Raw genomic sequence first — 18039 nt, forward strand, 5'->3', positions numbered from 1 at the left:
AGAGGAGGGCTACATGTGGGAACTGCAGGGGAATGTCACACAGAGCCCACCTGAAAACTAGCTGAGCCACTCGTGTAAAATATCAATTACTCAGTCTTCCAAGGGGCTGTCGACTGCCCTAGCTCACAAAGATCCCAGCTGAACTCGCCACTGATGAATATAGCCTCTCAATTATTTAAGAGAGCTACATTTCCATTAGGTGGAAATAATGTGTTCGTACAAAATTTATTAAGGAAATTGTTGACATGTTGTTCCTTCTGAATGTCACTTTGTCTCCAGCCTATTAAAAGGCCCATGTTTACCATGGAGCCAGGAGGCATTAGCTCAGGGGCAGCATTAAGTGCTGGCACCACTTCTCCCAGCTTTTCTCGGTGGAGAGACCATGAGCTTATGCCAGTCACACAGATGACATGCTAAATGAGCTTCATGTGGGACCTACGTGTTTCATGAAAAACAGGCTAGAGCCCAACTTCTTTTAAATAAAACATTAATTTGGTTTAGAACACAGTTTTTAAAAACCTTACAGAATGTCCCCCTGCCACACTCCCCAAAAAAGAGTCGAAGGGTCTTTCTCTCTCGATCCTCTACATCCTTTTTATTAGATCAACCTCAGACTTTCCAAGCATACCACACAATGCCTTAGTTAGGAAAAAGAACATGTCAACTCAGTTTACTGAGTATCTGATGGTCTTAGCACACTAAAAGATCTGGATTCTTATTTTTATTCTATTTTAGATACTGCAGAGGCAGCTCTCTATTCAGTAAGACCAAATGAGAGTGAATTTATGTTTAAAATACGATAATCTACTGATATAAGTCACAGCACAACTATATTTCACTCATTTACCTAGTATTTCCTCAGGATAAGCACTATGGGAGATAAAGAAGTTCAGGCCTGATTCCTGGCCATGAGGAGTTCCACTCACTATTTGGAGAGAAGAGCCAGAGGCCTATGAACAACCCAATTGGAAATGTGCTCATCTTCCACTGTAATGTAAGAGGATGAGAAGAACAGCACTAAAAGCTCCAAATTCAGGAGTCCTGAGGAAAGTTGAGACTGGTGCAGACTAAGAAAAATCAGGACATTACCATGGAGAAGAAAAAGATACTGAGCAAAAAAATAAGGAGGCAAACAGAGATAAACATTGCAGGTTCCAGAGACAGTAAAGGGATTAGAACGACCCCAGTGAATGACTATGCTGGGAAGAGGTGAAAAAGGTTTAAAAAGACAGGAGGTATGCCAAGTCTAATCAATGGGAACACAATAGTCTCTCCAACGGAGATGGACAACTGGATATCCACACATACAAAAGAATGATGTTGGACTGGACCTTCACCTCACACCATATACAAAAATTAATTCAACATGGATCCACAACCTAATTATAAGAGCGAAAACCATAAGACTCTTGGATCATGACAACAGATTCTTAGATATGACATCCAAAACAAAAGCAACAAAAGAAAAAAATAGATGAACTGGCCTTTATCAAAATTAAAACCTTTTGTCATCAAAGGACATTATCAAGAAAGTGAAAAGACAACTTACAAAATGGGAGAAAATATTTAGAAATCATATGTCTGGCAAGGGTTTAACATCCAGAATATATGAAGAAATCTTACAACTCAACAACAAAAAGACAAACAATTTAATTAAAAAATGGACAAAGGACTTGGATGAACATTTCTCTAAAGAAGATATACAAATGGCCAAAAAGCACACATAAAAAATGCTCAATATCACTGGTCATCGGAAAAATGCAAATCAAAACCACAATGAGATACCACTTCACAACCATTAGGATGGCTATAATAAAAGACAATAACAAGTGTAAGCCAGTGTATGGAGAAACTGGGGCCCTTGTATATTATTTGGTAGGAACGTAAAATGAGGTAGCCACTTTGTAAAACAGTCTGACAGTTCTTCAAAATGTTAAACATAGAGTTATAAAGTAAACCAGCAATTCCATTCCTAGATATATATCCAAACAAGATTAGTCAGTGCACAAAAACTCATACATGAATGCTCATGGCAGCATTATTTACAACAGACAAAACGTGGAAACAACTCAAAAGTCTATCAACTGATGAATGGATAAACCGATTGTAGCATATCCATATTATGGCTATCACTTGGCAATAAAAAGGAATAAAGTGCTGATACATGCTACATCATGGTGAACCTTTAAAACATTATTCTAAGAAGCCAGCCACAAAAGACCATATATTACATGATTCTATATCCAAGACTGGCAAATCTACAGAGACACAAAGATTAGTTGTTGCCAGGGGCCGGGGAGAATGTGAATAGGGAGTGGCTGCTAATGGGTATGGGGTTTCTGCTCAGTGTGATGAAGATGTTCCAGAATTAGACAGTAGTGATGGCTGCATAACTTTGTGAATATATTAAAAAAAACCCCACTGAACTGTACATTTTAAAAGCATAAATTTTACAGTATATGAATTACATCTCAGTAAAGCTATTATATTGAGAAAAAAACAAAGACCCCAAACTACCAGTCAGGTGGTGCCCTCTGCCCTATCACTCTAACTCTGATTATGATATTTACCATTTATTAAGCACCTACTATGTAAATGTATGGTAGGAAATACAATCAGGTAGGCTAATGTTTAACATAGACTATACTAGGTGTAGTATAATCTCATTTAATTCTCATTACAAGGTAGTATAATATTTATATTATCTATGAGAAAGCTTATATTCAGAGAGATTAAATAACTTGGCTAAGATAATTTAATTAGTATGTGCCTAAGACAGAATATGAAACAAAGCTCATAATTACCATACAATGTTATTTCTGTCATATGAAGAAAAAAAAAAAACTTGTCCTAACTCATATGATTGTTGAAGGGTAAAGTGAAAGGATGAATATAAGAAAATAAAATGTTATGCATATATATTTTTACTCCAGACATGATGAAATTTGGTGGACACAGTGTCCCTTAGAGAATTATTAGTCTAATAGCTATATACACTTGTTATGTGTGATACAATTTGAAATTTTTAATTTTTAAACAAAAATTTGATCTAAAAAATCCCTTCTATACAGCTATTATTTGACTTACGATGTTATTTTAAGATCATAATCCCAAATAGATAATAATTTTCATTCATCATTTGCATACTTGTATTTTTAAAGTTGTTATACCTTTAAATATTTGATAGAGAGGGTGGCTCCAGTGAGAAGTATATTCACTGAGCCACCCTGTTTCTTCTTCTGTCAGAATTACTATAATATTCATCTGGAATCATTCTGATTTCAACTGAGAAAACAATTTGATTTCTGTCTAGTTCTACCTTGGCTGCTAGTCTGTCAAAGATGTGGTTCTATTTACTGCAACTTATCTAAGGTACAGGAGTAGCGGTGAACCACCCAGCTGTGGTACCTGATGAGCTGGAAAGGCAGAGTGATGAGAAAACGAACAGAATCAGGAGCCTGGCTTAGTTGTGCCAATAACTTGCTGAGCAGCCTCCCCAAATCACACCTCTCTGGGACACAGACAACTTAAGAAGAACACACCCTGCATGTTACTCATATAGTAATAAATGGGAGGCTGCAACTCAAGCAGAATTTTTAGTATCTTCTTTACTAGTTTTTCCCCAAACTGCATTTTTAAGGACTGATTAACTTTTTCACTTTGTATTAATCAAAGGCATATATAACTGTACTTCAGAACTTCTGAGCAGCATGAGATAGACACTACTGTAATTCTAGCTAAAGGCAAATAAAAATTATGTCTTACTCCAAATAGTCTCCCTATAGTCAAATGTGGACTTCTTAAGGGATGGAAGATGATACTCCAAGCAAATGGCAGCCAAAAGAAAGTGTAGCTACACTCATATCAGACAAAAAGACTTCAAGACAAAAAAATTAACAAGAGACAAATTGGACAATGTATAATGAAAAAGGGACAGTTCCTAAGAAGACACAACTTATTAACATATATGCACCTAACAGAGGAGCACCAAAATATATAAAACAACTATTGGGCTTCCCTGGTGGCGCAGTGGTTTAGAGTCCGCCTGCCAATGCAGGGGACACGGGTTCGTGCCCCGGTCTGGGAAGATCCCACATGCCACGGAGCGGCTGGGCCCGTGAGCCATGGCTGCTGAGCCTGCGCGTCCGGAGCCTGTGCTCCGCAACGGGAGAGGCCACAACAGTGAGAGGCCCGCGTACCGCAAAAAAATAAATAAATAAATAAATAAATAAATAAATAAATAATAAAACAACTATTAACAGACCTACAGGGAGAAATTGACAGCAACACAGTAATAGTAGGAGATCCTACTTACATCAACCAATAGATAATTCAGACAGAAAGTCAATAAGGAAACAGCAGCCTTAAATGAAACGTCAGGTCTGATTTGATAGATTTGTACAGAACAGGCCATCCAAATGCAGCAGAATACACATTCTTCTCAAGTGCACATGGAGTTTTCTCAAGGATAGACCATATGTTGGGACACAAAACAACTCTCAATACATTTAAGAAGACTGAAATCATATCAAGCATCTTTTCTGATCCTAATGGTATGAATCTAGAAATCCACTACAAGAAGAAAGCTAGAAAAAATCATAAAAATGTGGAGAATGAATAACATGCTACTGCACAACTGTTGGGCCAATGAGGAAATCAAAGGAGAAATAAAAAATTACCTGAAGACAAAAGAAAATGAAAATATGACATACCCAAATCTATGGGATGGAGCAAAAGCAGTACTGAGAGGGAAGCTTATAGCAACACAGGCCTACTTCAAGAAACAAGAAAAATCTCAAATAAACAATCTACTCTCACACCTAAAGGAACCAGAAAAAGAACAAACAAAGCCCAAAGTCAGTAGAAGAAAGGAAATAATAAAGATCAGAGCAGAAATAAATGAAATAGAGACTAAAAGATGATAGAGAAGATCAGTGAAACTAAGAGCTGATTCTTTGAAAAGATAAACAAAATTGACAAACTATTAGCTAGACTCACCAAGAAAAAAAGGCTCTGATAAATAAAATCAACAAAAGAGGAGAAATAACAATGGGTACCACAGAAATACAAAGGATTATAAGAGAATATTATGAACAGCTATATGCCAACAAACTGGACAACCTAGAAGAAATGGACAAATTCTTAGAATCATACTACTTTTCAAGACTAAATCATGAAAAATAGAGAATGTGAATAGACCAGTCACTAGTACAGAGACTGAAACAGTAATAAAAAACTCCCCAGAAAACAAAAGTTCAGAACCAGATGGCCTCACAGGTGAATTCTACTAAATATTCAAAGAAGATTTAATACCCACCCTTCTCAGACTATTCCAAAAAACTGAAGAGGGAACGTTTCCTAACTCATTTTATGAGGCCAACATCATCCTGATACCAAACCCAGACACAGAGAACACAAAAAAAGAAAATTACAGACCAATCTCTCTGATGAATATAGATGAAAAAATCCTCAACAAAGTATTAGCAAACCAAATACAACAATACATTAGAAGGATAACACACCATGATCAAGTGAGATTTATTCCAGGAATGCAAGGATGGTTCAACATCTGCAAATCAATTAACATGACACACAACATTAACAAAATGAAGGACAAAAAACATATGATCATCTCAACAGATGCAGAAAAAGCACTTGACAAGATTCAACATCCATTTATGGTAAAATCTCTCAATAAAGTGGGTGCAGAAAGAATGTACTTCAACATAATAAAGGTCATATGTATCAAACCCACTAACATCACACTCAGTGGTGAAAAACCAAGTTATCCCTCTAAAATCAGGAACAAGAAAAGGATGCCCACTCTCACCACTCTTATTCAACATAGTACTGGAAGTCCTAGCCAGAGCATTTAGGCAAGAAAAAGAAATAAAAGGCATCTAAATTGGAAAGGAAGAAGTAAAACTGTCACTGTTTGTGGATGACATAATTTGATATATGGAAAACCCTAAAGATTCCACCAAAAAACTATTAGAAGTAATAAATGAATACAGCAAAGCTTCAGGGTACAAAATCAACATACAAAAATCTGCTGCGTTTCTACATACTGTCAATGAACTAGCAGAGAGAGAAATTAAGACAGCAATTCTGTTTACAATCACAACAAAAAGTATAAAATGCCCAGTAATATATTTAACCAAGGAAGTGAAAGACCTGTACAATGAAAACTGTAAGACATTGTTGAAAGAAACTGAAGAAGACATAAATAAATGAAAAGATATTCCATGCTCATAGACTGCAAGAATTAACATTGTTAAAATGTTGATACTGCCCAAAGCAATCTACAAATTCAATGCAATCCCTATCAAAATCCCAAGGACATTTTTCACAGAAATAGAACAAAAAATTCTAAAGTTAACATGGAACATAAAAGCCCCCCAAAAACCAAGGCAATCCTGAGGAAAAAGAACAAAGCTGGAGGTATCCCATGCTCTGATTTCAAACTATATAACAAAGCCATAGTAATCAAAACAGCATGGTATTGGCACAAAAACATACACAGATCAGTGGAAGAGAACAGAGAGCCCAGAAATAAACCCACACATATATAGAAAATTAATTTACAATGAAGGAACAAAGAACATACAATGGAGAAAGAATAGTCTCTTCAATAAATGGTGCTGGGAAAACTGGACAGCCACAGGCAAAAAAATAAAAATAGACCATGCCCCACACAAAAATCAATTCAAAATGGATCAAAGACTTGAATGTAAGACCTGAAACCATAGTACTCCTAGAAGAAAACATAGGCAGTATGCTCTTTGATATTAGTCTTAGCAACACCTTTCCAGATATGTCTCCACAGGCAAGGCAAACGAAGGCAAAAAATAAACAAATGGCAAACTAAAAAGCTTCTGCATGACAAAGGAAATCATTGATAAAATGGAAAGACAACCTATGAAACAAGAGAAGATATCTGCAAATCATATATCCAATAAGGGGTTAATATCCAAAATACGTAAAGAGCTCATACACCTCAACAACAACAAAACAAACACCCTGATTAAAAAATGGGCCTAGGAGCTGAATAGACATTTTTCCAAAGAAGACATATGGATGGCCAACAGGCACATGAAAAGATGTTCAACATCACTAATTATTAGGGACTTGCAAATCAAAACCTCATTTCTGTTAGAATGACTATTATCAAAAAGGCAAGAAATAACAAGTGTTGGTGAGGAAGTGGAGAAAAGGGAACCCTCCTGCACTGCTGGTGGGAATGTAAATTGGTGCAGCAACTATGGAAAAAAGTATGGAGATTCCCCAAAAAATGAAGAATATAACTACCACATGAACCAGCTATCCCACTCCTGGGTATTTATCCGAAGAATACAAAAACACTAACTTGAAAAGATATACGGGTATTTAAAATGACCCATATACAAGGACCTACTGCATTGCACAGGGAACTCTGCTCAATGTTATGTGGCAGCCTGGATGGGAGGGAACTTTGCGGGAGAATGGATACATGTATATGTATGGCTGAGTTGCTTTGCTGTGCACCTGAAACTATCACAACATTGTTAATCGGCTATACTCCAATATAAAACAAAAAGTTTTTAAAAATTTTTAAAAAAGAAAAGAAAAGATATATGGGGAATCCTGGGTTCACTGCAGTATACAACAGCCAAGATAGGGAAAACAGTTTACAACAGCCAAGACAGGGAAACAACCTAAGGGGCCATCAAACAGTGAATGGATAAAGAAGATGTGGTGTATACATATACAATGGGATACTATTCATCCATAAAAAAAGATGAAATCTTGCCATCTGTGACAACATGGATGGACCTTGACAGTATACTGCTAAGGAAATAAATCAGAAGGAGAAAGACAATTTCACTCATTTGGAATATAACCCCCCTCCCCACCAAAACAAAGTAAATGAACACACCAAATAAAAACAAACACGTAGAATCAGAGAACAGAATAGTGGTTACCAGAGGGGAAGGGGCTTGGGGGAGGGTGCAATGAGTAAAGGGGATCAATGGTATGGTGATAGGTGGAAACTAAATTTCTGGTGGTTAGCATGCTGTAGGGTATACAGAAGTAGAAATATAATGTTGTACACATGAAACTTATATAATGTTATAAAACTATGTTATCTCAATAAAAAAAATTTTCAAAAAATTTTTAAAAGTGTGCTTAAAATACCAAAAATAGCTTGAGAATCTCAGGTTGGAAATCAGCTGACTGGATGATCTTTGAGGTCCCTTTCCACTTTTACTGTCCTAGGACTCTCAAATGAGATATTTCTTTGATCATGTGCATGCGCATAAACACACACACACATACAATATAGATACATACACTCTCTCATGTTAAACCTGGGAGCTGCCCTTAATGCAAGAGGCACAATGTGTGGGACACCACTGCATCTATCATTGCTACAAAGATAGCAATGATATCCTGCCTTGAGGCAGGAGCATCTTTGTAGCAATGATAGATGCAATGGTATCCCACACAGTATGAACATCACAAATTTCCGACTGTCTAACACTTCATTCTTTTATCCAGTAAGCCCCGCATGTGAGTAGCAATACACAGTACACAAGCAGACAGAATAACATAACTTAAAATAAACAAAATTACTTATAGATTTACTCAAATATTCTCGAGGAAAAATAAAAGGTAACTACAGTAGATGCCTGTCTGCAAACATATCAACAAGATACATGGTTAAGGTTCAGAAAGTGCTTGCTTTCATTTTTAAAGTAAAAGGTCTTTATCCCTTTATCTGTATCTCACTGGAACTAAATGCTTTCTACTTGAACAAAGGTATTATTATACAGAAATACAAAAACATTTATCTTTTTCATACTAACTTTTCCTCCCACTGGGATATCTTGGTCAAATGACTGCCACTACTGTTTGTTCTTACATAGTTGGGCCAGGTCACAGGAGCAGCTAACCTACCTAGACCCTAAATTTCAGATACAGGATCACAGAAGAGGGGGTGTATTTTCCCTATGCAATATACAGACTCTTTTGGGAGGGTGGGTTCCATGGGGAAAGCTGCCCTATGCTGACCCAGGACAATAGCCCCAATTCTAGTCTCTCCATGAAGTCTGGACCATTACTGAATAATTCTGAGCATTTGAAGGGCCCATCTTTCACTGAGCATGAACATACACTTCAAAATACAGATGTGCTCTCAAAGTGCACTCATTAGTTCATCTGGATCATAAACAGTGCTGGAGAAGCCATGGTAATGGGCCAATCCTCTTGCTGGGGAGACCACCCCTGGCTCTGATCTCAGGTTGCAGCCTCTCCATTAAGGCCCACAGTAGCTCATTATACTTCTATGCGAGGGGTTCCGCACTCCAGTAAATCCAGGATTGGATGCTACTTTCAGAGCCTCAATTCCTGCATGAGTGATTTCTGCACAAGGTAACCTGGAAGCTAGTAGACAGGCCCTGAGGGACAAAAAGAGGCCAGGCTATGCATAAGCTATGACCTTTAAATGTGGCCAAATGAATATCAGGTGCTCAACAATATCACTAAAGTAATTCTCTCACGGAGAGGGCAAATACAGGGGTGGTAGCAGGGTAGAAAGAACACTCAAAAACACGAAGAGTGTGAGGAGCGGGAAATAAGTGTCCTTCTCTACAGCTGTCACTGTTAGGAAGGCCTTTGACTCTCAAACACAGCAAGCAGAGCATACTTGCTGAGTAGATAAAGTGGACTTGAGTGCCCACTCATCCCATGAAAAGCTATAGTATCACTAGTAAATCTCTGAATGAGGGGTTATGATGTGAATTTCTTTAAGGTACCTGCTAAGTATGGTTCTAGGTTATAATTACTTGAGTCATTTCACACTGTATACTAACTTGGCATATGAGATGCCAAGAGTCATGTGGATGTTTGAAAGACAATATGGACTTCTTAAAAGGAAAGTTATAATGCTCTATATAAACATCATATATTAAGCAGAACAACTCTTCACTTTAAGCAGTTCAAAATTGCATATATTAATATATACATACACAGACACAGATACACAAATACACAATGTTTTCCTATAATAGCTTCCTCCCTGACCAACTCCTGGAGGTTGTTGGATGACAACATAGATAACAGCCGTCACTCTCAAGGCCAACTTACCTTAAATAAATCTGCAACTATTCCATAATCTGCCACTTGAAAAATTGGAGCTTCTGGGTCTTTGTTAATAGCCACAATTGTCTGTGAAACAAAAAGAAAGAGTTTGGCCTTTATAAGAAAACATACCACACAGACTGATGGTTCTATTCTAACTTCCCTAACAACAAATTTGTATTCTTAAAAATGTCTACCAAATAAGATTAGTTTGATTAATTTATGCCAATGGTAAGTTTAGAAATTTCTGGATTGGAACATAACAAGGTTATCTCCCACCCCCACCACTAGCCCATTGCAGTCTTAAAAAGGTTTTAAATCATTATTTTTTAAAGTTGTTTTTTTACTTATAAAAAAAATGTTTTAGGTAAGTTACACATCAGAGGAGAGGATTCTGGGAAGATAGCCAAGTAGGAAGCATTGGGAATCTGTCTCCTCATCTACACTACAACTGAACTGGCAGAATCTCTCTAATGTAACCATTTTGGAACTTTGGAATCTATTCAAGGTTTGTAACTTCCAGGGGAAGACTTGCATGGTAAACTGTAGCTCTTAGGAAAACAGTTGCTACCCACCCCCCAACTCCCAGCCCTAGTGGCAGGCAGCTATGCACATGTTCCTGGGGCAACTTTCACACAGTTTACAGGAGCCAGAGTGGGCAAAAAGGACCCTGTTCTCCAAATATTGAGGATCTGTGCTTTGGTCATGGAATGCTGCTTCTGATCACAAAGGTGCAAAGAGGACAGTGGCTACTGCTGTTGTACCTTAACCATTATTGCTCATGCCTTCCCCCTGCAGTCAAAGTTATTTCCAGGAGATTTAAAGGATCAGTGCTCTTCATTTTTCTCTTTTTCCCCTTTTGGGAGCCAGACATTAAAGCCTAGGACATTCAAAAGCAAATGTCTATCAGGAGAAAACTACAAAGTGACCACACATGCCCAGGGAAAGGCACAGGCTCTGAAAAGACCCAAGAAGACAGTAAGTTTATACCTCAGGTAAATACTTGGCACAGAGACAGCCTACAACAATCAAAAAAACAAGAACAATAATATGCAAAAACAATAACAAAAAACCCAGCAAACCTGGGGAAAAAGGAGAACCTGATTTCCAGAGACACCACATTATTAGATTCAAGCGTCCAGTTTTCAACAAAAAAATCACGAGGCATACAAAGAAACAAAAAAGTATGGCCCATTCAAAGGAAAAAAAAATCAACAGAAACTGTTCCTGAAAAAGACCTGATGGCAGATCTACTAGACAAAGACTTTAAAACAGTCATCTTACAGATGCTAAAAGAACTAAAGGAAGATGAGGAGAAGGTCAAGAAAACAATGTGTGAACAAAATGGAAATAGTGATAAAGAGAAAACCCAAAAAGAAACCAAAAAGGCATTCTGGAACTGAAAAGTACAAAAACTGAAATGAAAAATTCACTAGAGGGATCCAAAGGCAGACTTGAGCATGCAGGAGAATGAATCAGCAAATTTGAAGACAGGATGATGGAAATTAACAAGCTTGAAGAACAGAAAGAACAAAGATTTAAGAAAAGTGAACAGAGCCAAGGCACCTGTGGACCACCATTAAGAGGACCAAAATACCTATGGTGGGAGTCCCAGAAAGAGAAGAGAGAGAAGAGGGCAGAGAGAATGTTTAAAGAAATAATGGCTGAATATTTAAAGAAATAATTTGATTAGAGACATGAATAGAAACAGCCAAGAAACTCAAAAAACTTCAAGTAAGATGAATTCAGAGATCCACACCAAGACACAAAATCACACTTTCAAAAGCTGAAGATAAAAAGAGAATCTTGAAAACAGAAAGAGAGAATTGATTTGCTACACACAAGGAATCCTCAATAAGACTATCAGCAGATTTTCCATCACAAACTTTGGAGGCCAGAAGATAGTGAGCTGATATATTCAAAGTGCTAAAAGAAAAAAACTGTCGACCAATAATCCTATATCCATCAAAAGTGTCCCTCCAGTGACTTTTGCAGAAATTGAAAAACTCATCCTAAAATTCGTATGGACTCTCAAGGGACCCTAAATAGGACCAATGAAATAGAAGAGGGAGCCCAGGAATAAACCCTCACATATATGGTCAAATGATTTTTGACAAGGGTGTCAATATCATTCAATGGGGAAAGGATAGCCTTTTCAAAAATGGTGTTGGGAAAACTGGATATCCACATACAAATAAATGAAGTTGGCCCCTTACCTAACACTATACACAAAAACTAACTCAAAACAGATCAAAGATTTAAACATTAGACCTAAAACTACAAAACTCTAAGATGAAAAACATAAGGCAAAAGCTGCATGATGTTGGTTTTGACAATGATTTCTTGGATATGACATCAAAGGTATAGGCAATAAAAAAATAGACAGGGCTTCCCTGGTGGTGCAGTGGTTGAGAGTCCGCCTGCCGATGCAGGGGACACGGGTTCGTGCCCCGGTCTGGGAAGATCCCACATGCCGTGGAGCAGCTAGGCCCATGAGCCATGGCCGCTGAGCCTGCACGTCCGGAGCCTGTGCTCCGCAACGGGAGAGGCCACAACAGTGAGAGGCCCACGTACTGCAAAAAAAAAAGAAAAGAAAAGAAAAAGAAAAGAAATTGAACTTCATGGAAATTTAAAAATTTTGTGGATCCAAAGACACTATCAACAGAGTAAAAAGGTAACCCAGAGAATGGGAGAAAATATTTTCAAATCATATATCTGATAACGGATTTTTTAAATTAATTAATTAATGTATTTATTTGTTTTTGCCTGTGTTGGGTCTTCATTGCTGCACGTGGGCTTTCTCTAGTTGTGGCGAGCGGGGGCTACTCTTTGCTGTGGAGCACAGGCTTCTCACTGAAGTGGCTTCTCTTGCTGCAGAGCATGGGCTCTAGGCGCACAGGCTTCAGTAGTTGTGGCTCGCGAGCTCTAGAGCGCAGGCTCAGTAGTTGTGGAGCACGGGCTTAGTTGCTCCGTGGCCTGTGGGAGCTCAAACCCGTGTCCCCTGAATTGGCAGGCAGATTCTTTTTTTTTTTTTTTACGGTATGCAGGCCTCTCACTGTTGTGGCCTCTCCTGTTGCAGAGCACGGGCTCCGGACGCACAGGCTCAGCGGCCATGGCTCACCTGCCCAGCCACTCCGCGGCATGTGGGATCTTCCCGGACCGGGGCACGAACCCGTGTCCCCTGCATCGGCAGGTGGACTCTCAACCACTGCGCCACCAGGGAAGCCCAGCAGGCAGATTCTTAACCACTGCGTCACCAAGGAAGTCCCATGATAAAGGATAAATATACAGAATATATTCAAAAACCTACTAAACTCAACAACAAAAAAAACCAAACTACCCAATTCAAAAATTGGGTGAATGACTTCCACAGCCACTTCTCCAAAGAAGATATACAAATGGCCAATAAGCACATGAAAAAATGCTCAACATCACTGATCATTAGGGAAATGCAAGTCAAAACTACAATAAGATACTACCTCGGATCCATCAGGATGGCTACTATCAAAAAAACAGACAAGTGCTGACAAAGGTGTGGAAAAATTGGAACCCTTGTGCATTGTTGGTGGGAATGTAAAATGGTACAGTTGCTGTGGAAAACATTATGGTGGTCCCTCAAAAAATTAAAAATAGAATTACCATATAATCCAGCAATTCCACTTCTGGATGTATACCCAAAAGAATTGAAAACAGGGCCTTGAAAACATATTTGTACACCCATGTTCATAGCACCCTTACTCACAAAGGCTAAAATTTGGAGAGCAACCTGAGTGTCCACAGATGGATGAAAGGATAAGCAAAATGTGGTGCATACATACAATGGAATATTATTAGCCTAAAAATGAAGGAAATTCTGACACATGCTGCATGGATTAACCTTGAGGACATTATGTTAAGTGAAATAAGCCAGTCAGAGAAAGAGAAATACCAAATGATGATTCTACTTAAAAGATGTACTTAGAATAGTCAAAATCATGGAGACAAAAAAAATAGAACTGTGGTTGCCAGGATCTGGAGAGTGTCGGGGGAGACTGGGACATTACTGTTTAATGGGTATGGAGTTTCAGTTTTACAAGATGAAAAGAGTTCTGGAGTTGGATGGTGGTGATGGGTGCACAACATTATGAATGTATTTAATACCACTGACAGTGTGTACACATCTAATTTTACACTTAAAAATGGTTAAGATGGTAAATTTTATGTGTATTTTACCATGCAAATAACATTAAGTGCAGTGTACTAAAAAATTTGAATTTTCTGTATATAAATTATACCTCAATAATCTGACTTAAACAAACCAAATACAACTGGAAAGTTTTGCAGTTCAACGAAAAATTTTAGATATATTGAATGAAAACCATGGATGAAAAATTAACTTATTTTATATTTGGAGTGCTTTATTCAATAAGACAGAAGTCTACTTTATAAAATCATCATGAGATACATATTAGAGTCAATCCTCAGTTTATTTCACTTATAAAATGATTAGTATTTTCTATCTCCTATTAACAAGTATATTCCTCAGCTTATTTCACTTATAAAATGATTAGTATTTTCTATCTCCTATTAACAAGTATATACATTTAAACTTGTGACTATAAATGTTAGATTTCAACTTTAAAAAAGTAACAAATCCATATCCTAATTCCTAATCCATATCCTAATCCTAATAGGCTTTGTAGCTCACTATTTATCTTCCATGTACTGCATTCAATTTAGTATTTTGAAATTACTATTCTGGGTCTATGTGAGAATAGAAAAGCTAACTATCTAGTCAGCCTGTTAAGATGAACTTTAAAACAAAAAAGTTTGTCTTTATGTATGCAGCAAATATAAATAAATGTAATAAAGCAAGTAAATTACTACATCTCCTACAAAAACTACCACAAGTTCCTCTTATCTCCTATAAAATTTTTAAGTGTAAAATGTTATAATGACAGATCAGTAACAGGTTAAGGAGTAATAGTCACTAAAAAAGGTGTTATGTTTACACAATTATTTGATTAACAACAGATTTATTTATAAGTTACAAATAGTTTGGTATTCCCCACAGATGTTTCTAACACCATTGCAATTAAAGTAAAATTAGAGTTTTGACTCTAACATGGTGTTATTTTAATAAAAAGATCATAATAATGTGAATCTCTAGAAGTAAAATTAAGTACTTCCCTGCCTATTATGCCATCTCATGAAAACAGCTGGAACACCTTTTTAAAGTATTTTGATATAGTCTGACTTAAAATATAGGCTACATGACATTATGTGTAATTCCCCTAGAGGGGCCCTGAGGCGGAATATTCCAGAATATCTGAAACTGGCGCACACTGTAGTCCAGGTAACTACTGATCCAGAGAAACATGCCATATATATTAAAGTATGGTCAGAGACGATAAACGAGGGTTTCAATATGAGCCTCAAATCCCAAGTCACAAGGACAAACATTTTGAGTCACAGGCATTGATTTGCATCGAGGTGTTTCTCTTCTGGGAATATGTAGCCTGCTTCACAGCTACTAGCAGAGATTTATTTAATTAACGATGGTTAATGATTTTCCTGGAGGCCACCTAGTCAAACATCTGACAGTTTAATCATCTGAAAGCTTTTTCATCCCACTATATAAAAGTTATTTTTAAAGAAAGAGCACGTAACTGTGGGAAAGGAACCACTATAGTATTTAAGAAAAAAGATTTGGGCTGTTCAGTTTTTCAGATTACTAAAAGAATATTCCTGAATTATCAACTGTAAATAACTATGATAAAATCTTACTTGCACCTTACAGCTCTTTTAATATGTCCTTATAAATGCATGTTCTTCTTCCTTACAGACCTTTTAAAGCACAGACTGTATTCAACCATATTAATATGTATACAGTTCCATCAAATTTCATATTCTTTCAACTAGACCACAATGCTAACTAAAACTACAGCTTACATGCAATGCAACTATCAGATTTAAACCAATCACTTACTATTCCATTTTAGAGCTGAACCAAAATTACAGTCTAAGACTGCTGTGTCTCCCACACGAGACAGTGATGGCAGGGACTATGTCTTTTCCATGAGTATCTCCAGCATCTAGTACAAAGTACACATGTTTAATAAATATTTGTTGATGGGATGGAGAGACAAATTCTTGGCTCAAGTTTATTCTTATGGATTGTTCCCCAACACTGGTCTCCTTACTTCAATTATTCTTTTCGCTTTGACGATCTAGTCCATTTCTCCCAATCCAGCCCTGTTGGCATGTAATGAGAACTTTCACCAAGATCGTCTAGGCAGGTAGAGTCTTTTATTTTAGAGAAGCAGAATTCTAGATATGTCTGAACTGGCCCAGCTAAAAATATTTTTTAAAGTTGCTGGTGTTGGACTGTTTTTTTTCCTCTAATGCAGCAATAACATTTTCCCATTGGCACTGCTGTTTTCAGAGCTCAGTAAAGAAACCTGCCATCCAACTGTGAAATCTGACTGATTTGGGGCCAATTCATTTAGAGGTTACAAGGAGGTAGTGCATGCATCTTTTCAAGTTAGAAGTTAAACCTATTAAAAGTTTTATTACCTTTTATATCAAACTTCCATCTGAATGGATAAAAGCAGGAGTGTCAGAGGCATCTCTGACTTCATGTAAGACTAAGTTCATAATTCAAACTGTGCGTTGTTATGCATGAATTAATGTGTCATATTCTGAAATATATGTTCACAGTCATCACACAGAGTCCAAGTAGCAAGTTAAAATCAAGTGTTTCCTCTATACACTGTATTTTTGACAATTACTGAGGTTTTGAGACACTCCAATCCAAAACATGTCAGTCGCAATTTAGTAACAACCCAAGAAGAGGGGCCTTGCTGAGGTATGAGGGTGGGACCGTTAGGGGACTAGGGTGAAGCAGAGAGACAATCAGGCACCAGAACCTCATAAACTAGATAAGTCAGAACCTCATCAAGTTGTTTTCACCCCACATTTTCTATCCATAGATTGTCAGAGCTGAAAGGGATCTTAGAGATCATCACCCAACACCTGCATTTGGCAGACACAGAACTGAGGTACCAACAGGACATGTCACGTGGTAAGTTGGCAGTGGAGCTGGGATTCAGGTTCACCCCTCTTTCCATGACATAGCACTGCCTCTCCTACCAATGGTACATCTTCAGGCAGGGTACAGTAGCTTATTTATCTTTCAGTTCCTAGATTTTTGTTCATGTGAATGGTTCCACTACACACACTATAACTACATGGAAATATACCAGTCAAACCCAAGTTTTAAAATATGAAAACTTTTCCTCTTAGCATCTTTATTGTTGTGTAGTTACCTTGCTGTCTTTCATCCCAGCTAAATGTTGGATGGCTCCAGATATTCCTACAGCAATATAAAGTTCCTGAAACAAGAGACCATATCATTAGTATGCATTTATATTATATTATACCTTCCAAAATATTTGCTATTAGCAACTCGAGTCTTACACCAAAAGTATTTTAAATAAAACAGATGCAATATGTATTACTTAAATTATGCTTTTCTCCCTCTCTGATCTCCCTAACCCATAGTCCTCATTTTCCTCTGAATTCCTATAGTAGTGGTGGTATAATAATAAATACATGGATAATGAGAGTTATTGAGCATTAACTATGTGTCAACCACTGTGCTAAGCATTTTACATCAACTGTTTCACTTAATCTCACAAGTTCCTGTGAGGTAGCACTTTTTTGTCGATGCTACTCATTTGGATAACCACACTTCAACTCATCACTCTGTATGTAACCATTCACAATACACACACATTGTATGTTAACATATAAACACATACACTTACACATATTAAAATATATTTTGACTTAATTGTTTGCCTTCTCATGGATATTTGTGGAAGTGGTAATTAGGGTATATTTATTAAGCTTCATATTTAGAAAAACCAAAATTACAAA

The 18039-nt window shown here is 37.3% G+C and overlaps 1 protein-coding gene across 1 annotated transcript in view; it reads right to left on the reverse strand.

Annotated features, from left to right (window-relative positions):
- The window catches only part of ETFA (electron transfer flavoprotein subunit alpha), an 85786-nt gene that overhangs the window by 1073 nt on the left and 66674 nt on the right, over positions 1-18039 (reverse strand). The window contains exons 10-11 of the mRNA XM_060095136.1: positions 17427-17492; positions 10126-10206 (exon numbers count right to left, since the gene is read on the reverse strand). Coding sequence (XP_059951119.1) covers positions 10126-10206; positions 17427-17492 — 147 coding nt within the window. The remainder of the gene's footprint in view (positions 1-10125; positions 10207-17426; positions 17493-18039) is intronic.

This window comes from Mesoplodon densirostris, chromosome 4, assembly GCF_025265405.1.
Source record: "Mesoplodon densirostris isolate mMesDen1 chromosome 4, mMesDen1 primary haplotype, whole genome shotgun sequence".
Classification (NCBI taxonomy): Eukaryota; Metazoa; Chordata; class Mammalia; order Artiodactyla; family Ziphiidae; genus Mesoplodon; species Mesoplodon densirostris.